General features: G+C 36.7%; 1 protein-coding gene across 1 annotated transcript; it reads left to right on the forward strand.

Moving 5' to 3' along the window:
- The first annotated feature begins 2,983 nt into the window (after window positions 1-2,983).
- On the forward strand, window positions 2,984-10,262 carry LOC115692573 (MLO-like protein 1). The gene is made up of 13 exons (XM_030619478.2): window positions 2,984-3,581; window positions 3,780-4,036; window positions 4,653-4,769; window positions 4,842-4,902; window positions 5,613-5,704; window positions 6,455-6,529; window positions 6,640-6,728; window positions 6,839-6,888; window positions 7,282-7,322; window positions 9,122-9,331; window positions 9,430-9,497; window positions 9,603-9,663; window positions 9,752-10,262. Exons 1-13 carry the CDS (start codon window positions 3,398-3,400, stop codon window positions 9,989-9,991), a joined length of 1,545 nt encoding a protein of 514 aa, XP_030475338.1. The 5' UTR covers window positions 2,984-3,397; the 3' UTR covers window positions 9,992-10,262.
- The last annotated feature ends 12,724 nt before the right edge of the window (window positions 10,263-22,986 follow it).

Consider the following 22,986-nt stretch of genomic DNA (forward strand, 5'->3'; position numbering starts at 1 on the left):
ATACAGGAGGGGAAATTGCATGTGGTGGTTCTGGTGCTTGCATCGTCTCCAATATGTACCTGGAGTTTTCCATTTTGCTTTGCTTAAGTGGTAATTTGAGGCGCATTCCATCCTTGGATGTTCAAATACGTGAAGAGGGTTCATGGAATTTTAGATTCGTTGTTCCTTTTCTTTAGCCAGAATAGAAGTTGGCAACTTCTGGTGTATCATGATCTCACTAAATACTAAAGCTTGATATCTAATTATATCCGGCGGATGGTATACATAATTCTATGGAGATTAGTCGAGCAGGATGTTTCGATACCTGTTTTATTCCCGACTAAAGACAAAATGATATCTCACTGCACGGTACAACGCCAGTTTTCTTAAAGGAGAAGAGCGGCCGGCCTAGCGGCTAGTGGTAACTGTTGGTTGATTCTCGTTCTGGCCTTGGAGGTTCGGTCTTCGACTGCTGCACTGAAACGTCATTTGGGACTGAAATGAACGTTCACCTGTTGATTCAGATGTCAGTATGTAATTTAGCTCCTCATTGACCTTTAAACAATTAGTCAATTTGAACACTTCTTTTCTTTCTCATTTTTCGTGGGCCAAAACAACATTCGACAATTCGATGACCACTGAACAATTTTCAAATGACTTTTGCGGGTTGGTTGACCGAATTCTGCTTTCCAAATGTTGCGTACGATGAAAGAAGCGTTCAACATGTGAAGCATCAAATTCCCACCAAATGAGATGATGCGTATCGGAATTTATGTTCTTGACGCGTGAAGCAGTATGCTATCTTCCGTTAAATGAATGCGGGAATAATGGTAATTCAGATTCAATAATTGGAAAAAAAAAATGTCACGGATGAGAAGCAAAAACAATAAGTAAATATTAAAAAATTCATATGGTGAAAGTGTTCATGAAAAGGAGCAAACCAAATCGGGAAATAAAATGAATGAAATATTTAAGAGCTAATATCACGAAAAATCCTAAATTCCAAACTGGCACACACTTGTGACAGATTTACCCTAAACTAATTTTTTTACCATAAAAAATTTCAAATTAGTATACTTGTGACAAATTTACCCTAAACTAATTTTTGACCACAAAAAAACCCAAACTGGTATACTTGTGACAAATTTACCCTCCGCAAAATTGGATTAATACCACAAAAAATCACAAATTGGTAAACCTGTGACAAATGAAGAGGTAAAACCCCAAATTGATACACCCGTCAATTGTTACATGTCGTCAAACTCAACAATTTAAAGGTAAAATTTAACGGAAACTAACGGAGGTAAATTTGTCACATGTATACCAGTTTTGGGATTTTTGGTGGTAAAAAAATATAGTTTGGGGTAAATTTGTCACAAATGTATTAATTTGAAATTTTTCATGGTATTAACCCTATAATTAATTAACTAATAAAATAATTAAACTATTTAACAGAAATAAAACTAAAGACAAACAAATCGATATATTGACCAACTAACGGAGATGTATAACAAATTGATGAATGAGAAAGTAAGAAAAGAATGGAGTTAAAATTGATTAGATTTCGATATATTGTTCATAGAAAAGTTCAACGAATTCAGGATATATGGTATTAACTATTAAGTTGGACCAAAAAATGTTGGATACCTTTAATATTTACTTACGAACAAATGAATGACGAGATATTGATGGTACTAATGACATAACATGTGATATTGATGGTACTAATGACATAATGGGATTATGATTTTCCAAGCACATTTTGGTGCCAGAGAAAAATTCATAATTTTCCTAACAAGTCAATACGTAATTAATCAAATAGATATAAAAAAATTTGGGTCATTTTTGTTATGGTCGGTCTTCCGGTGGAAAACCTGACAGAAATGGTATCGCAGCCGTTAATTGATTGTTATTTGCCTTGGCGGTAGCCACACGGCTATTACAAAATTTAAAAGATTAAAAAATATGTACGTTATGTTTTATGAAAATAAGAAATTTAAAAAAAAAATAAGAAAGAAACTTCGACTTGCCCCCGCCAACAAAGGACGATGATGGCTCCGCCCAAGCACCAATGAGGGTGGTGAGACCATGGCTAGGCTCGGGCAACGATGCTCGATGCATAGTGAATGGCCGAGCGGCACTGTTGCCATTACTTGCCTGCCCTTCCCTTCCCCCCTGTCTCTCTCTCTCTCGGGTTTGTAATCTTTAATTCTTTATTGACGACAAGAGTAGCTTGAACAAATAAACATTCTCGACTCGTTTTCACATAAGCCGAAAACTCAAGAACAACATCGTACAAATCTAATAAGTCCAACACGCCATACCCGTTAACCGCGATGCTTTTCGCCGCTTTCTTAGCAAAGAAGGACGGCCACATTTGCGAGTTTTACAACGGCAACGACGCACGCGGAAGATCATCATGAAAGTCGCATATTCCTAATTCTTAATGTCATGTGATGGGATGTGATTGAGAGCCACAGAAGAGAGAAGGCCAAAGCAAAAGCCCAAAAGGAGGTTTCGCAAATCGGATCGGAACGTGAATCACAGCGAGTCCCGCGTCGCGTCACCCGGGCGCTGCTCCTCCCTTCCATTCCCTTCCCTTCTCGTTGTTTCTTTGTCCAACTGTCATCAGCATCACCAGTTCGCCCCACCCGGCCCGTCTCTCTCTCTCTCTCTCTCTCTCTCTAACCACTACGAAGGAACAGCAACGCCTTCAAATCGAATGAAAAGAAAACAACTTTTCGTACTGATTTTCAAGAAAAAAGAAGAGAGCCAATCTCCTCCGGAGAGTGGTCCCTACTTTTAACAGCTCCGAATCGATTAAAATACACACCGCACGTTAAGGTGTGAGAGAGCTTTCACATTGGGACCAGCTAAAGCTCTTTTCCACCCTTTTGCATTTTGCATTTCTTTAGAGAATCCCCACACGTCAAATCCATTTTGTTTCTCTTCGTCTTTTGGACCAGTGCCCACCCTCCCCCTCTCTCTCTCTCTCTCTCTCTCTCTCCGTGTCCAAAAGTTGGTTCCTTTTCCATCACCTTCTTTATTCATCATCTGAAGCCAGTGGTGGCCACACTGGCTTCCATTTCACGGGAAGACACTGGTTTCACGCCTTTCTTGTCTCTTTCTCTGCAGTTCCCACACACCTCTCGGTGCATCTGGTAATGTGGGTGTGTGTGTCCGACCCTCTTCCCCATGACCGCGTGAGCGAGATCTGACTCAACTCCTCCCTCCTCCTCCTCCTTCATCATTTGCCATTACGGCTGATTTAATGCCCACCCAAGAAAAGATCGGCCTTTGTGTTTGTCCTCCTTAAATATAACTCCCCCCCTTTGCTGTAACTGTTCACCGGCCTTTTGTCTTCTTTTTCTTGAATCTTTTGAATTTTCAGAGAGAGAGAGAGAGAGAGAGAGAGAAGATGACCGGAGGAGGAGAAGGAGAGACGACGTTGGAGTTTACTCCGACGTGGGTGGTCGCCGCTGTCTGCACGGTGATCGTCGCCATCTCCCTTGGGGTCGAGCGGTTGCTCCACTACACTGGCAAGTACCTCAAGAACAAGGACCAGAAGCCTCTCTACGAAGCCCTCCAGAAAGTTAAAGAAGGTCCTCTCTCTCTCTCTCTCTCTCCTCCCCTCTCTATCTCTGTGTGTGTGCGCGTGCCATCAAGTTCTCTGTTTTTGTTGAAATGGGTCTCGCTTTCTATCTACGTTCTATCGAGTTTTCGTGTTTTTTTTTGGTGAAATGGGTCTCATTTTCTATGCAAATGATTGAGGTTTTGCTGCAAAAATTTTGGGTTTACAGAGCTTATGTTGTTGGGGTTCATTTCGCTGCTGTTGACGGTGTTCCAAAACCCGATATCCCGAATGTGCGTACCCGGGGACTTCATGAAGCACATGCTCCCTTGCAGCCTCAGCGAAGCCCCAGATGAAGGAGAGACCGCCTCCAACGCCACTACCTCGCACTTTCAGCTGTCCTTCTCCGTTGCTCCGGGGAAAATCAGGAAGCTCCTCGCTGAGACGTCAACGGCGTCATCCGAGACCGGGACTTGCGCTGCGAAGGTCAGATTTGCGATCTTGATGTAATGTATTATTAGTTATTGCCATTATTTTTCGTTGATTGTAGTGGTTTTGTTGTTATTTGCTCGGCCATGTGCTTTGGTCTTACGCACATGGAGAAGGACTGAAGTAGAGTAAATCAAGCTTCTTTCATTGTTTAATTTTTTTGTATACCGATGTTGTTCTGAATGTGTATTCTAAGATCATATTGCCTTTCCTGGTATTATAAAATGCGGAACAATTTTATTTGACAAATGGACTTGATGTATGTTGTCACCAAACTTTTTTTGTCTCTGGTCTAGAGGAATAAGCAGTGGTTTTTATCATCCAACTCCTGTTGCCACCAAATAAAAGTCAACTGAACTATTTTGCGATCAACTGGATTATAACTAGTGGGTTAATCAGGAGATGCAGTGAGACCTGTCTATATCATTGATAATGATACCATGAAAGATGTCAACATTATGATGCTTTCAGTGACTTAAAAGGTCATACATGAGAGTGCTTTTATTGCGTTTTAGCGATTTTTAATGTCAAACTCCTAGGTCAATCTTATTTACGTAGATGCACTTTTTACATTTGGATGGTCCTCTAACAATATCCCTTTTCTTTCCTTCAGAATAAGGTGCCATTGTTGTCTACTGAGGCATTGCACCATCTTCACATCTTTATCTTTGTCCTAGCAATAGTCCATGTGACTTTCTGTGCTCTCACCGTTCTATTTGGAGGCGCAAGGGTGAGCCACTCATGACTTTTGCTTTCTCTTCTAATTTCACTTTCCTGACATTGTATGCCTATTTTGATGCAGATACGTCAATGGAAACACTGGGAGAATGCTATTGCCAAAGAAAATTATGATAGTAGGAAAGGTAATCTATTAGACCAAGAGAAGCACGTATCACATTTCTCTCAGGTTTAGAAGGGGGAAAACAGACAAGAAGACTTGGCTGGCAGTTTGTGCTTGTCTTAAACCTAAAAGTTGCTGTATCTGCTAATATCCAAAAAAAGCAATGTTAGGCTATTTTTTTGTAGCATCTTCGCACTCTGATGCAGTCTAGATGCCATCGGCATTATTATTTGTTTTGGGATGTTATGTTTTCTGTTAACATTTATTTTATGTCCAGCAGTTATTGCATCTATTAATAGAGTTCTAATATGATGTTTTGATGGCATGGATGCTGAGTAGAGTATCGTGGTCCTTCACTTTCAGTTTGGGCTTTAATTCTTTAGGTTAGGACACGTAAGTTGCACTCCATCGGTATGCCGGAAGTCTGTTTTGGTACGCCAGAGCTTGTGTTTTACTGCAAATTCTATCTTGCCCTTTTCTGTGCATTTAAGTATAAATTCTGAATGTTAGGGATGCACTTCTCTCTGATCTTGGTAAGTTTTGTTAAGGAGAAAGAGGGATACATCTAAAATACGGAAACGGAAAACACACTTAATGTACTTTGTTCGAGAGGCTTTTTAAAACCAAGATAAATAGTTTGGCATTAATAACACAATGTGTCCTCTGGTTTCAGATGATCTGCTCGGTATTTTGTCTTTATTACTTGATAATCATAAACTTTTAATAATGCAGCTTTAGACAAGTTCACACATGTCCAACAACATGCCTTCATCAAGGAACATTTTCTGGGTATTGGTAAAAACTCAGCTCTTCTTGGTTGGTTGGTGAGTTGCTATCTCAATCATGGTAGAGTCTGAATGTATATTTTGTTCGATGAACTGGATCTATTGCCTTTGATATTGCTACAATGTTGATAGTGAGAGACTTTTTTTAGGTGTCTACCTTTGATGATCTGCATCAGATGTTAATTGTATATATGTTTTCATTGTAGAAGTCACTGTCATCACTTCTGCGTCCTAGGTCATTTGTTGTTCATTCTATGGAAAAAGTATTATCTTTTTTTCTCTACTTGACGTTTTCCTTCTCTTTGTTCCTCTCTCTGTCTGTCTCTCTCTCTCTCTCTCTCTCTCTCTCTCTCTCTCTCTCTCTCTCTCTCTCTCTCTCTGTGTCCACACCCTTTTCCTGTCCTTTTATGGCATGTCCTCATGCTAGGACATAAGTACAGCAATAATTTGGATAGAATCTGCTATGAGACCAGTGTTTGCTTGAATGAAATAGATATTTTGCTGCTTTATGGTTTGTGATCGAGATCTAACAGAAGAAAATAACTCTTTGATCTTCGAACAAATAGCGGTCAGATAATGTTAGTAGTGTGCTTACTAGAAGGGATCTGGCCCTTTATTTCGAAAATCTCTAGGGAGCAAGCATGCTCTTTGTGATGGGAGCCATTGCTTTTTGCCAGTGTATCATATGCAAATGGATATTGAGATGAGGAATAAGCCTTTAATTATTGATGCAAAAGTCTGTTTTAGCGGTAACTATCTTTATTTGCTTATAATCTTTTTCTCTTACAGCATTCATTTTTCAAGCAATTTTATGGTGCTGTTGCGAAGGCTGATTACGTTACACTGCGCCTGGGTTTTATCACGGTAGGTTACAAATTTGAGATTGATTCTCTGCTCGAACTAAGTAGTCTGGCATTGCCAACTTTGTCTGGGCATTGATATGCATCTTTACTTTTTCTTTTTCTCTATGACAGAAGCATTGCAAGAGTAACCCGAAGTTTAATTTTCACAAATACATGATACGTGCCCTGGAGGATGATTTTAAGAGAGTTGTGGGGATAAGGTATATGATTTCTTACAATTTTTTGATGACAAATCACTCACTGACATGTTGGGCATGGGGGATGGTTAACTACATAGTTGATGCTAATAGTTTGCCTTCCTTGGTTGCAGTTGGTATCTGTGGATATTTGTGGTTGTGTTCTTGCTGCTGAATGTCCATGGTATGTAAGTCATCTGGCAGATGCCTGTGATGATTTACTGTTCTTTTCGCCTTCATTATACTCTGCATTTCATCAAGTCCTGTTACTGCTTTAATGGCCAGAAGTGTTCTTTTATAACAATCTGTATTAATGAAGTTGTTTATTTATCGCCTTGCCTGTCTTCATGGATCTGCATGCCACTATTTAATCTTTTAGTGATGCTTTTGAGGTTCATCTGCTTTGAGTGTATAAAAGTGCCATGTCGAAAAACCATAGACTTGCTGGGTCCAATCTATTATTGTAAATGCACATTATTTTCTCACCAGTGCCTTCTGCACAGTTTCTTTATTTGAGTGTGGCCCGATGCTGTGATTGTTATTACATGACCTCTGCTTTTTACTTTTCTCTGTGCAGGCTGGCATACATACTTCTGGATAGCATTCATTCCAATCATTGTGAGTTACCTGTTCTGTTCCCCTTAAATTTATTGCGGATGTCTATCTTCATGGTAGCCATTTATGTAAAAGCGAATATATGGCCGTGATTAATGAACTAAAATGGAAAATATGAAGCAGGTGCTGGAAAGCGTCTTTCTAAATTGTGTCTTCTGCAAGTATGGGTGAAAATTTTAAATAAAAATTTGATGGAGAATCTAATTGAGTTTGTCACTTAAAAGGTCTTATAGTTAGGATTATCTCTCATGTGAGGATGGAATGATAGGCCACATTGAGAATGTGAAGTGTTTTTGATGTTTTAAGATTCAACGATTTGGCTGGTACTTAAGAAAGTGGTTTTAATGTTTGACCAAAAAAAAAAAAGAAAGTAGTTTTAATGGGTTATGCCCATAACAACCACTCCTGTAAATGCCGTTTAATTTGGATGAAAATGACAGATTTTCCCTGAAGAGTAGTCAGTGTGTTGGACTAATATTGAAAGAAGTCCATGGTTTTATTGGTAACTTTGCTTTAGCCTTTAAGGATGCTGTTTTTACTCTTTGTTGATAAGGATGTGCCGTGAGCCATGTAGGTTGCTGGATTTGCTTCAACCTTTTCATATCTTGTGATAAATCCTGAAAATAATGTTGAAGTTTGTTTCTCTTAACTGGATCTTCAATTTTCAACTAATAGTGATTTCATCCTGTCCAGTGGCGAACTCTTTCTCTTTTTAATCTGATGGCATAGACAGGATGTGCTTAAATAGCATTATGGACCTCAATTAGCTTGCTTTGCTCCTCTTTTAGGGATATTTTGGGTCTATTCTATACATACTGTTAGTGTGAACTGAGAATATTTCCATGTGATTGAGTTTCTGCCGACATGTTGGAGCTGGTCATTTCTGTGCATCATTCCTGTACGAACTGTACCCGACTTGTAAGATAGATGAGTTTAAGAGGAAGCGAGACTTAGGTTAGCAATATCATGCAGAAGTATATTTTTGGATTCAATGGATTTTCAACAGAGAAATGAGTAATAGGTGTTTGGCAAGGTGAAGAGAAGTCAACTTAGCTGTCAAATGATCTGCTACTAATCATGATGGATCATGGCTTGAAAACATGGAACAACTAGGACACTGTGCTTATGATAAGGTTTATTTTGTGTGTGATTTACGGTTCATACAATATTATTGACTTCAAGAGGGAAATATTTGAAGAATGACTGATTTACATTTTCAAGCTTGTACTTCACCAGTCTTTATGGGTAATAGAGAAGGGTTGTAAGGAGCACACAGATGTGATGTTTATATATTCTAATATCTCCCTCACAGCCATGGATGACCAGTTGCTGGCAGTCCTTTGTGATTGTAGTTTCCAAGAAGTCGAGCTCCAAATTTTTTAGAACCTTATGCTAGTCTTCCTATTTGTTTGGCTGATAGAAAATTCTCCGTGCAGTATGAATTTACCGTAATGGTCAAGTTTCAAATACCTAATAATATTGGAACAAGGATCGTGCATGGACAAAAGTTCACTCTAAATGCTATACAATCGAGTTTGTCATTAGTACTTATAGGGAAAATTGCTCCTTGGCATCCTATTTTCTGAAATGATCGGGGATGGTGCTCTGTTTGCTATCTATTTGTGATATATCCTACCTTAGTGTTTCTTATCTGCCTGTAAAATGTTGGGGTGCACCTGCCGTTTCATGTTTTCAAAAGTTCGGTCATGGTTGAGAGTGCATGCAATCTTGAAGCCATGATTGATCAGACTTTTGTGCATCACTAAATCATGTGCATTTCCACCTTTTGATAATATTTCCAGCTTCTGCTGGCTGTGGGAACCAAGCTGGAGCATGTTATTACACAATTGGCTCATGAAGTTGCTGAAAAGCATAGCGCAATAGAAGGGGAACTGGTTGTTCAACCGTCAGATGAACACTTTTGGTTTCGACGCCCCCGAATAGTCCTCTACTTGATCCATTTTATACTTTTCCAGAATGCTTTTGAGATTGCATTCTTCTTCTGGATCTGGGTAAGCCGTTTTGGGGGTATTGTTTCAGAATCTGATGGCGGCGGAGCAGGAATTTAGCTAGCAAATTAACGGGATCTCATGGTTTCTTTTGTCTGTAGGTTCAATATGGCTTTGACTCCTGCATAATGGGACAAGTCCGTTACATTGTTCCGAGGCTTATTATTGGGTATAATCCGTGATCCAATATGATTTCTATATCTTCAAATAGTTATATGATATTAGCAGAAAAAAATGTTCATCCACTTTCTCACTTTTGCATGGTCGTATTCAGTGTGTTCGTTCAGGTACTCTGCAGTTACAGCACTCTGCCCCTATATGCCATAGTCACTCAGGTGGGCCCTCTTGCTGCTAATGATTGATCTACTATCTTTCTTTCTCTTAACATCATCCGTCTTACCTTCTTTCTCTGATTGGATGAAGATGGGAACTTCATTCAAGAAGGCCATATTCGAGGAGCACTTGCAGGTAGGCCTTGTCAACTGGGCACGGAAAGTGAAGAGAAAGAAGGGACTGAGAGCAGCGGCTGGTGATGGGTCGGGTTCTGGCCAGGCAAGCTCTCATGACGGGTCTACCGTCGGAGTTCAGCTGGGAAGAGTATTCCGCAAGGCATCTGCACCCGAGGAGACCCAACCCACGCCCGGTCCTGAAGGGTCTAAATGAGTTCTCTGGCCGTATCGCAGATATTAAGTTACTGGATTGTCATTTTGTAGAGCTGTAAGTAGGTACTTTCAAAAGATCATACCCAGTTGTATGTGGCCCGAGCGTTTGTCGGCGGCTGTTGGGGTTGCTCCGGAATAGTTTTTGCTTGAGATTGAGGTCCAGTTAAGCGATGTATACTATAAATGTATGTCGATGTAAAGTATGTACCCGAAGAAGGTATTCTTATGTATTGCTCTCTGTGGTGATATACAGGATGAGAAATTATATGGTTCGGTTTAAATAGGCAGGTATATATCGTCATTTTCCTTAAAAATATGCTACAAAAGTTTGGCGCTAGTATCGTAAAATCGCAATTATATAACCAGAAAAGTTTTATGTTATAGTAGAATTAGGGTTAATACGACCGAAAATCCTAAATTGGTACACATGTGATAAATTTATCACAAATTAATATTTTAACTACCAAAAGTTCTAAATTGGTACACTTATGATAAATTATCTCAAATTAATTTTTTGATTACAAAAAATTCAAAATTGGTATATTTGTGACAAATTTACCCTTTGTTAAAATGGATTAATATTACGAAAATATTCAAAATGGTAAACCTGTGACTATTGGAGGGTTTAAACCTCAAACTGGTACATCCATCAACTGTCACGTGTCATCCAAATCAGTAATTTGATGGTAATATTTCATGAAAACTAACGGAGGATAAATTTGTCACAGGTATATCAATTTGAAGTTTTTTGTGGTTAAAAAATTAGTTTTAGGGAAATTTATCACGGGATGTACCCGTTTGGGGTTTTTTGTGGTATTAACCGAGTAGAATTGTTCAATTTAAAAGGTTTTACATACATATTGTATATATGCTACATTTATTTATTTGAATACCAAATTGAAATAATCATATTTGGGCGTTCAAAATGGCTTTTATCATGTTACATCATTAATTGACTGTAGAAAACATTTTTTTAGCACATTTGGGCTTCTTTCAACAACCAAAAAAAGGGATTATTAATTCATTTTTGTGCAAAGAAAAAAAAATATTTGCTGTAAGAAATTATGGAGAAATTTTACCAGATTGCGAACAACCTTAAATATCTGATGTGTATAAATTTTGAACGATTCCATGTGTTAAATGTTAGATAAAAGTCAAATATTAAATGTTATAATTTGTAAATTATTGCAAGTAGAAAACCATTGACCCTGAAATGTTTTGGTTGAACTAGCTAAGCAGTTGGTCCGATTGCAATAGATTTCATATTCAGATAACAACATGATCGACCATTTCCATCTTTTTTACCGATAAAACATCATTCAAACCGTAACGTCTCCTCTTCAAATGTAGATAGTGGGGCTACACTCGCCATCTTATAGTAGAGCTCTTTTAATTGAGCTGCAATATCTATGTATCATGTGCGCTTCGGTTCACTCGTGGAATTGATTAATTGAGCTGCAATATCGCATACTATGAAAACTAGAAAAGAATTCCTAGCTGCCCTTGTCATTATAACATGTAATTTAAAATAGAGCTTCTTTTCCTTTTGATATCGTCATCATCATCTATGTATCATGTGCTGTTCAAGAGTTAAAAAAAAAGAGTAAAATCGACTATTTTTTTTTTTCGAGAATCTAAGGGTTTAGGTGTGGAAAGAAGGGTGTAGGTGTGGAAAGCCAGTTGCCCCGATACCCATAAAACACCTTGCAAACTCCTTGGACCTAAGTCATTGGGCATGTGCAGGCAGCTCTAACTCAGAAAAGTTTACAAGTAGTTGGTAGGAATCGAATAGGCAGACCTCTGATTCCCGAGCTGGAAATGTCTTAACACTCCAAACAATAATGCGAATCTTAGAGATTAGAATTTACCTTTTTTTTATGGTAAGTGTTATTTTTGCCGGTGTGATCTCTCTAGACAATTTCTATAATATATATACATTAGATTTTCGTTTCGACCCATAACTAGACCTGTCAAAATAGGTTATTTGATGGGCTGGATTGTTATGTATTTACTTATATTAAATAAAGGGATTATAAATGAGTTTAGAATGGTAAAGTCCTAAATAATATGGGTGTTAAATGGATTCATAATTTATTTAGACCCAATCCACTTTTATGACTCTCTCTTCACTTTCTCTCGCCCACACTCGATTTCGGGTTTGCTCACTTTGTGATCTCATCTTAGTTTGGGTATGATATTTCCTAGATCATTTAAAATATATAAGTGTTTTTAGCAATACGGATCGAGTTGAGTATGAGTCAGGTCGGTCATGGGTCACTGGATTTATATTACATGGAAATTGGTAAAAAAAAAAAAGAGGTTAAATGGGTCAATTTGGGTCGGATCATCTTTGACCCGACCCCACCATTTGACGAGTCTACTCGTAATCTTAAGCTTTTCGTTATCCGACTCCTTTACAATGAGTTGCGATACGGTCTCCGACATGTGGGCCTGGCTATTGGGCTGTATCGACCCGGCCAGCTCTCCTCTCCCGGGCCCAACCGCTGGGAATCCACCCACGTATGAACGGCGGCTGTTTGGGAAAACAGACACACCCACTCCCAACCCAACTTGAAATTCATTCCAATCTTGCAAATCTCATTCTCACCCACCGGCGACGGACTGTAACGACGGCGGTCTCCGTCGATTTCCGAGGGGAAAGTGCCATTGCCCGAAAAGACTGAGTCGCCACCGTACGAGCACAAGTTGTTGAGACCTCAAACTTTACGCCCATCTTTTGAACAAATTTTTTTTTTTTAGTTTGATGGAGAAATGACCAATAATTTGACTACAAATTGACCCGCGAGATACGAGGCTCGGGACCGCGTAAGTTCGACACGACATTCATCAATCCTGCAGCGATCTTTCTTTTATGACGTTAAACTCGACGTTACGAGCTAATGGCAGTCGAATAATACCTAACGCATGTATATCCAGCAAATCCCTATATCCTCGGACAAGTGCAAGTGCAAATTCGTTTTATACAGGTAATCCTCATTTTGTATCTTCCGAAAACCAAAATCTTTCTCATCGAACCGGTCGGTTTTCCCTTTTTCTCTTTTTTTGTCGCCATCGATTTGTTTCAACTCAGCTAATCCTGTCTTTGATATCAATTTTTACGAAAATCAAGTGATCAGACAATTAATAAATAGATTGCGGAAATCAATTGGACACCATATTTACATAGTTAGTTGATATGATCTATTAAACGGGAACAACGCATGATCTTCTAGTATAGATTAAGTGACGCAATAAAAATTACAACCACATTTGAGTTACTCAAACACTCTTAGTGTTTTCCAACTCCCAACTACGCCAAATAATTCACACAGTGTTTAACCCTCGTAATTCTTCGTGAGACAATCTCTCAATTTTACAAAACAATTAAGGGATAATGACACAAATAGTCCACAAACTTTGATCTAATATACAATGTGGTATCTAAACTTTTAATTTGTTAAATACAGTCTAACCCAATGGGCAATGTGATCTCTGAACTTTTAATAAATGTTCAAATTAGTCTCTGAACTCTGTGAAAATATTCAATATTGAACATTGAACATTTTTATAGAGTCCAGGGATTAGTTTGAACATGTACTAAAAGTTTATGGACCAAATTAAACAAAATTTAGGGATCCTATTGCATATTGGGTTAAAGTTCAATGACCACATTGTACAAATTAAAAGTTTGGAAAACCATTTATATCATTTTCCCAAAAATTAACAAATCTTACCACGAGATTTATTGATTTCAAAACACCCGCAATTTCTTTAGGATGATTCACAAGTACCCACCACATTTAACCGTTACGGTCAAAAGCTCTTTCGCTCTCTCTTATGGGCAAAAATCTAACACCCGCCCCAAAATAAGAAACCTACTCAAATTATAAAGCCTATTCGAATCGGGTTGTTTTTACGTGTTCAAATCCGAGAAGCATTCTCAAAATAATTGCGATGACGCAATGCAATTGCAAAATGAGATCAACGATACATAGCAAATGTGAAGTTGGATCACATTAGGTCGATCTAATTTTGCAAAGAGTTTGCCCGAACACTAGTCGTTCATTCACATAGCGTTTTTCTAATGTTGATAGGGACGTTAAAAGAACCACTTTATGTCAACATATTGGGACGAGAGCAGCACGTCTCGACCTGGGACCGTTCTCTACATGTCCCTGATCGGACTTTTTCTTCAGAAATGAATATATTACTCAAGGACGTTTCGTAATGCCCTCAAGAGACTTCTTTTTCTTCCTAAATGATGAGCCGGACCGAACTAGCCAGGATCGACCGGTTTCGATTTTCAATTCCAGGGCCAGAAGCGCCGATTCTACTCAAGTAGAACTAGTTCTAAACCGGTTTTAAAGCATCTTTTAGAAAAAAAAAAAAAGGAATATTTTTGCACCATCAAGAACCGAACCATGACCTTCAACATGACCATTTGACAAACAAATGTTTTTATAGTGATATAGTACAACTTTTATATTTTATTACAAGAATTATTCCCGATCTACTTAGGAACCATACCCGAATCGATTGTTCCAGAACCGATGGCTTAGGTTTATGATTTCAATCTTTTGAAATCGAGAGTCACTTGATCGATTTCCAGTTCTAGGCCGGGGAACCGACCCAAGTACCGGTTGCCCTTAATGAATACCCACATATGATTGCAAATACATATAAAACAATAAAAAAGTGAAAAGATAAAATAACAAAATATGCTACCACCAACGTTTAATGTCTATCCCAAAATTATTTAAACATGACGACCACAGTACTAACGGAGCTGAAACGGGGCCATCTCAATGGCTCGTCCGTTCAAAATGTAAACCAAGAAATTAACATAATGCATTAGGTCCTAAATATTTTAATTAAATTCAATTAAATCTCGAATTTTTACTGAGAAGTACAATCGACTCTCAAAACCTTTCAATGGATTCAATTAAGTCCCAAACACGTACTAAAAGACGGCAATTGAGTCCCAAACTTAACCGATATCACCTAACCACTACCCATGTCTGCCTACCAAACCGATACGTATTCACTTCGAATTTCAAATTCAAGAAATCCATATAATTATTCTTCGATTAAATTTATGGATCTCGCATGTCAACATTCTGACAAAAAATAAAAACAAAAAAAATTCAAGAGATTGATGGAATCTGTTATTTAAATTTGGGCTGTCCTTATCCCGGCAGCACCACATTCCACGGCATTATATTATCTTGACATGCAAGGTAATTTGTGCAGACACAACGTGGGTGGGGACCTCGGATTTGATTAGATGATTAATTAGGTTTAACCACTTTTTCTTGTGTCCTTAATCACTTCCTGATTGGATGATTATGATGTCTGTCTTCTTGAAGATAACCATAAATAAATAAATTAATTAAAAAAGCAACTTTCGTTGCATTATTTTATATAAAATCTTTTGGAACGATGGGCGTGCGCTGCAAAAGTCTCTAGGACCACCGTAGCACTTGCAATTCGAGAGAAACATCGAATTGTGTAGAGGGTCGAGATTTTCTTAGCACATTTAGGAAAATTAGGAATATATATTTTATGTAATTTCTTCTTTTAATAAAACAATTAATCTCATATTTCGTATTAGAGAGATTAAATTCCGTCATTTTCCTTTGCAATCCACAGCAAAAGTAGTTCGCTCGGAGTTGTAGTTTATTAAATGTAGGGAAAATGGGTATGAAAATTAATATCAAATCGACACTTAAATTTAATGAACGTCACGAAATTTCGGTTAAATTAGAATTCGAGTCGAGAAAATAAAAAATACGGGCCGAATGGAATAATAAAAATTTAGGGATCTAGAGTTATATGATGGGCATTGACCAATGAAAATTCGTAATTAGTGGTTGGAATATCAATCTTAAACGAATGAGCATATACTTTTTAGATAGATAGCTATTGACTTAGGTTGAGTGGCGCAAGCATTCATCAAGGCGTGAAATGCAAGTTGTTGACGTTTTGGTATAGCTCATCCAAAGTTGGTGGATTGTAAGTAATTGCAAGTAAGCATAAGATCAAGACAAAGAAATACTTAACGGTCATTGCGGATGGAAACTTATCCGCGGAACCCGTCTAACTACTGAGCAAAATGTTGCCCGTGCTAGGTGTGTTTGGTTCATGAAGAACGAACGATTTAGAAAATATTTTCCAAAAAATGATCACACGTGTCTCTTATGAAAATGAATCAACGGAAAATATTTTCATAATTCACGAAAATGTTCAAATATCAATGGGAAAATGCCACAAAAAATTCCAAACTATGCCACTTGTGACACATTTACCTCGAACTTTTTTTTGTGACACGAAAAACCCAAAACTATGCCACTTGTGATAAATTTAGCTTGAACTTTTTTTATGACACGAAAAACTCCAAACTATGCCATTTGTGACACATTTACCTCACAATACTTTGACCCATGGGCATTTTCGTCTTTTTCCTTTTTTTTTTTTTTTCCTTTCTTCTCCGGCGGAGGGAAGTCGGCGAGGGCTGTCTCGCCGGCTTCCCTCTACCGGAGAAGAAGAAGAAAAAAAAAGAAAAAGAAAAAGACAAAGAAAAAATGCCCATGGATCAAAGTAATGTGGGGAAAATGTGTCACAAGTGGCATAGTTTGGAATTTTTCGTGCCATAAAAAAAGTTCAGGATAAATTTGTTACAAGTGGCATAGTTTATGATTTTTCATGTCACAAAAAAAAGTTCAGGGTAAATGTGTCGCAAGTTGCATAGTTTAGGGTTTTTGATGGCATTTTCCCAATATCAATTGTTGTAAATAAATAAAGCGGTTTTCATTAACTAATTATTTTGAGCGATACAAGTGATCATTTTTAGGAAAATATTTTCTCAAGATGTTATATTTCGTCGGTCCGCCCATGATGAGTGTGTCCAAGGGGCACCATTTGCTCTAATTAGAAGTGTGTCTGAAAGACACCTTTTGAAGAGATGCGATGGGAGTTTCTTAAGGGAAATTAAGGTAACTTCCTCAGCACGAAAATCCAACAAGAGACAAGTAAGTTCTGACGAATAGAACTCTCTCTCTCTCTCTCTCTCTCTCTCTCTCTCTCTCTCTCTCTCTCTCTCTCTCTCTCTCTTTATCAAAGAACGACGCATAAGGATTCCGTATCTACTTCGAGAATTCAATCAGCATTAACGCTGTGGAACGAGAATACTTTCCTTGTGATTGTATTCGGATCAACGTGATTCGTCCATTGTTCGTTGGTGATTCAACGTACGATCCTAGAAAATTTGTTTTGGAGTGCATCGAACAGATTAGTCGATTCTCCTGACACTTACTTCCAACATTGGTATTAGAGCATCCTAATAAGCGTAGATCACTCCCTTGACCATAACTTCTTTTGGGTTCACGATGATCGAAGAGGATCATTGTGTGTATATCAAACGGTTCGAGGATAAATTTATGATTTTATCTTTTTATAGGGACGATATTTTGTTGGTTAGGAATGACAAGGGTTTTGTTATAACCATAAAAGAATGGTTGTCTTCTGATTTTGAACTGAAGGACATGGGAGAAGCTGCATATATATTGGGAGTTAAGATTGAAAGAGATCGATCAAAGAAATTCCTTGCTATGCCACAAGAGTCTTATCTAATGAAGATTCTTGAACGCTTCCATATGCAGCACTATAATCCCATTGATACCCCTATCATGCAAGGCGAAGGCCTGAGTACTAAGATGTGTCCTAAGACTCCAGAAGAAAAGAAAGAAATAGTAATTGTTCCTTACGCTAGTGCTGTCGGAAGTTTGATATATGTTATGATGTGTACTCGACCCGACATATGTCATGCTGTGGGGTTAGTGAGCCGATATCAATCAAATTCTGGTCAAGCATACTGGAAAGCAGTTAAGAGGATCTTGAGATACTTGAAAGGCACTATGTACTATCGACTTTGCTATCAAGGGAGTAATCTACGCTTATTAGGATACTAATAAGGGAGATGAGTATAATTATTCCTTATTAAGAGAGAGAGAGGATGACGGAGGTGGGGAGTAAGTGGCGTCGGAACCGTGAGAAGGGGCGCAAGTGGACATGGTGGGGACAAAGGGAGGGGGAGGGAAATGAGAGGAAGTGGAGGTTTGAATTTTAGGTTTTCTGAGGAAAGTTTCTCTAAAACATAAGGGTATTTTCGTCCTTTTTCCAAGTAATTACTTGGTCTCCTTACCTCGTAATTATCCACATACTTAATTTATGAATACGACAAAGTCAAATTGCGTACGCTCAAGTGCGTGCAAGACAAAAGGAAAAGGACAAAATTGACGAGAGAGAGAGAGAGAGAGAGAGAGAGAGAGAGAGAGAGAGAGAGAGAGAGAGAGAGAGAGAGAATAATGGACAAGGTGGTATTTTATCAAAATGCCATATGAAATTTCAATGTGAAAAAATAAAAAAAATTTATAAAAACATGAATCCTTAGAAGATAGTGATGACTAGAGGATTGACAATTCAGGTTGTGCTGTATTAATCGTATCGTGTTGAAATACGGATATAATATGAATATGATTAATCTGAATACAACACGTTTGATAAGCATATCAAATTAACCCTAGAGAAAAAAAATATGAAGCATCTAATAAAGCGGGGCACTAAGCAGGAAATGACTTAAAATGAATAGTTTACTCATACACTCCAAAAGCGTTTAGTCAGTCAGCAAGGCCAGTGGTGGAGCCGGCGAATTCGATTGAGGATGGTGAAATTTTCACCATGATGCAACTAGCATTGCAATTAATTGTTGTTAATGAGTATCTCAAACAAAATAGACATAAGAAAATTAGTAAAAATGCAAAAAAAAAGAAGAAAAGATATTGACCTAAATAGGATACTCAATAGAAAACAGAACAAAACATACTAGACAAAACATTGCACCCAAAATACCAAATAAATATGTGAACCTAAAACAGCTCAATCATCTCCTAATAAGTATCGACTTCAGTTTAATTATGAAATCCTATGTTTGTTCTCCATGTTCTTTCAATTCATAGAACTCATCTATATCACATCAGCAGGAGACATACCGACTTACAGAGAGAAAGTTCACTTCCCTACTCACCATGTGGTGCTTCACTTTACCTCTGTAATTGCCACATGACCTAACATACGGCGTAGTCTTGCCATGCAGTGCACATTCAATCGACAAATATTAGTTTATTCATTTGTCCTCTTTAAAATTATCTCTGATATTGAGTTTAAATTTTAAAGTATGAATTAAGTATAAATACTTCAAAATATATTCTTAAATGATAGTATTTAACTTTTATCCTATTTTACGTCGTGTAAACTTCTATCTCTTACTAGATCAAATATAAAAAAAAATGGATATAGAGATCATATCTTCAAACATAGTACTCTTGAAAAACAAAACACATTTCATCAATTAAAGAGATTCATTTAATTAAAATTAAAATGTAGAACATACTAATAGATTGTGTCTATCAAATAAATTGTTGCCTTGAACCAAACAGGTTTTGAATTAAACTATAATTTTCTTATTAAAGTTGTTGAATTGAATTTAGTGAATCAAATAATACAAGGAAATAAAAGTATACGTAAATTCCGTGACTTCAATGTTACAGTAATGAGATATTGATTTAAAATTGCAATATACAAACTTCTGCCTCTTATTAGTTTAAATTTTAAAAAACGGATAAGATAGCGACAGCGAGATTCGAACTCCTTCCCTTCGTGAGGGAAGAGAGCCCAAAGCAAACGGAGCGCGCGGGCGGTGGTTACGCCTCTTATTAGTTTAAATTTAAAAAAAAAAGGATAAAGAGAAAGTATTTTCAAATGTATTATTCTTTAAGTATAACAAATTGCATCAAATAAAGAGATTCACTTACTTTAAAGCTAAACAGAACGGAACACACTCATATGTACTTTTTGTATTAAAGATTTACTGCTAAGTAAACTACAATTTGTTTTACTAAATTTGTTGAATTCAAACAAAAATTATAAGAAAATTTAAAAATATATAAATCATGCCGCTTCCAGATTCATTAAAATTAATATTGATCTTAGTCTTACGATATATCATTACAATTAGAAAATTATTAGAAGCCACAACCTTTTCAAAACTTACCATATTTACATGTAAATTACAATTAGAATAATAACTAAGATAAAACAAGTTTTGCCTTTAATCCCCCAATTCGAAAGACTCTAGATGATTGATTAGGAGTTAACTTAAGCAAATATTCATGATGGAAATTTTAATCTCTAAATTTAACTTTTTAGTGTATAAAACTACAAATAAAAAACATTTCGTCTTCCTCCTCCTCCCTTTGATATAATTTTTGCATAGGTTAGAGAAAGCTACTTTAGAATTTAGCTTTCTAACATTTACCATACCGTGTTTCCCTATTTACGTAACATAATATTGTGACGTTCTTTTCTCCCCCTATCATTTTTAAGACTCCTAATATTATAATATTCATCTACTAAGATATGGATATTATCAGTCGATAACTCTCAACTTTTCCCTTACATCATATCTTCTCAAATTGATACCATCAATGATCCGAAATTGTAAATAATAATATGCATGCGAAAACGGGCTAAGTAGCTAGTTCAAGGATAAGTTTTTAGATGCCTACTTTCCTATGGAGAAAGCACAAATTGTTGCATTCTCGGGAAGCCCTTTTTTGTTAGATTGACCTGATAATTTATATGGTTGGCCTTTTACTTTAAATTTTATTAATCGACCTGATGAAAGCAAAACTCACTTTAAAATCTTGGCCTGATGACGGGTGGGTCCATAGCAAAACTTGTTTACACCCTAATGGAAATAATCTTGTTATTGCATAATATCCATGATTGGAAAAATCTTAAACTTATTGTACGGCGGTCAATTGAGTCTTAAACTTTTCAATTTGGCAAATTTAGTTTTAAACCTTTTGACGATTTTCTAATGTAGTCATTCCGTCAAATTCTGGATGAAAATCGTTGATATCGACATTGGCATAGTTGACACTGACGTGGCACAATCAAATTTTTTTTTAGCTTTTTGAATTTTTTCTTTTTTTCCTTTTCTTTATTTGTCCTATTTTCCTCTGCAGGTCACTAAGGTCTCGACAAATGCCAAGACGCCCTTGGGGGCCCTAACTGGTCATCGCTAAGACCCTGGTAAGTGGCGGAGGGAAATGGGGAAAGAAGAAAAGAAAAGAAAAGAAATGCAAAAAAATTCAAATTTTTTTAAAAAATTATCCTCGTTAGCTCTGGCCGTGCCATGTAAGATAGTTGACGCTAACCGGACTGCCATATCAGTAATTTCCGGCCAAAATTGATCGGAAGGATTACATTGGCAAATTGATAAAATGTTTATGACTAAATTGGTTAAATTGAAAAATTTAAGACTAAATTGGCCACCGATAATAAATTTATGACTTTTTGGACAATTTTTCCAATAATCTTGTGACCACAAGCATCCGCATTCAATACAATGAAATTAAAGGACAATGATTACCTAAAAATAAAAGTATATGTACTATAAACCTGAACTTTCTATTTGTTTACTTTAAACATTTAGTAGTTGAGTAGGTTTATAATTAGGACATCTCCTTTTCTAATTTTGATTTTTGAAGTTCTATATAGGTAAAATTAGTTGATTAAAGAATTTAGGATGTCAACCTCAAATGGCGATTTGATTAAACTATCATGTGCTGAAAGCACAAATAGGTATTAGATAAATTTTTGAAAATTGAGGGGGTGAGTCGGCCTCAAGACTTAAGTTTTTGTGGACCTTAGACGATATGCCAATAAACTAAATTGAAGGAGGAATAATCACCCTAAAAGTCCAAAATTCAATTTACAGAATTCAATCGAGTCTTCAACTTTTCTGTTATGGTAATAAAATTGTAGATCTTTACTGAAAGGTGCAATGCAGTCATATGCATTTTATTTGGTAGAATCAAGTCCTAATCCTTTACTCAATAGTACAATCAAATTCTAAAATATATATTTGAAAAATGGAATTTAAGGTTGCCATGTATGTAATTTTCGAGTGCCACATGGCCAATTTATGGTAGTGTTTAGATATTAAAAGGACTTGATTGTGCTTTTGCAAAAATAAAAATAAATAAATAAATTATATATATATGATTGAACTTGATTGGATCGAAAGATCAAGGACATGGGTACGTTCTATATTGATTTAGGACTTGGGCCATGTTTTCTTTATTCTCGGTTGGATGAAATTTGCTCCAACTATCTCTCTCATTTGGTAGGATCTAAGCATGAACATCATTAATATTTATTTTTATTATATATGCATGTGGGTGATATCCATAGCTAATAATTTATGAATAAGAGGGTAATTTTCTACAACCAGAGATGGAGGAACTATTGCCGCTAGGACTTTCAATGCGCACATCAGTTACCACTAACACTTCAACTGGTGGTTCGGCTTTTGTTTTGGTCACAACAGAATTTATGCTGTACAAGAGTTGTATAGGTCAATTACAACTTAAATTTATCGTTACTTAGGCCACCCGACCTTACTTTCATTTTTGATCAAGTGTCCAAAGACCCATTAAAAAAATAAGCCCAATGAATTTATTTTCTTCTTTTGTTTTATGACGAGGAATTACACTTATATGCGTAGATTGTCATTTATAATTTCAGTTTAACTTTCACAAACTCACTAAACTCTATATCCAACTTTAATGTAAGTTATTTTAGTTTTAGCTACTTTCACAAAGGTCATGATGATCTAAGCAAATTAAGTTATCGATATGCGTGAATAAAGACAATACAATATGCACACTATGTATAGGTTTTTTCTGTTTTTTGGTATGAACCTTTGTATAAGGTGTTGAAAAAAAATACAAGAACAGAAACTAGCTGGATATCCAATTTAAAATAGCTCTCAATGTTATTACTTTGTACTTAATATTAGGGAAATTGTCCAAAAAGTCTTAAATCTATTGCACTTTTACCAATTTAGTCATAAACCTTTTAATTTTACCAATT

Source organism: Syzygium oleosum, unplaced genomic scaffold (assembly GCF_021117445.2).
Source record: "Syzygium oleosum isolate NSW1041296 unplaced genomic scaffold, Sole_v2.1 Sole_v2.39, whole genome shotgun sequence".
Classification (NCBI taxonomy): domain Eukaryota; kingdom Viridiplantae; phylum Streptophyta; class Magnoliopsida; order Myrtales; family Myrtaceae; genus Syzygium; species Syzygium oleosum.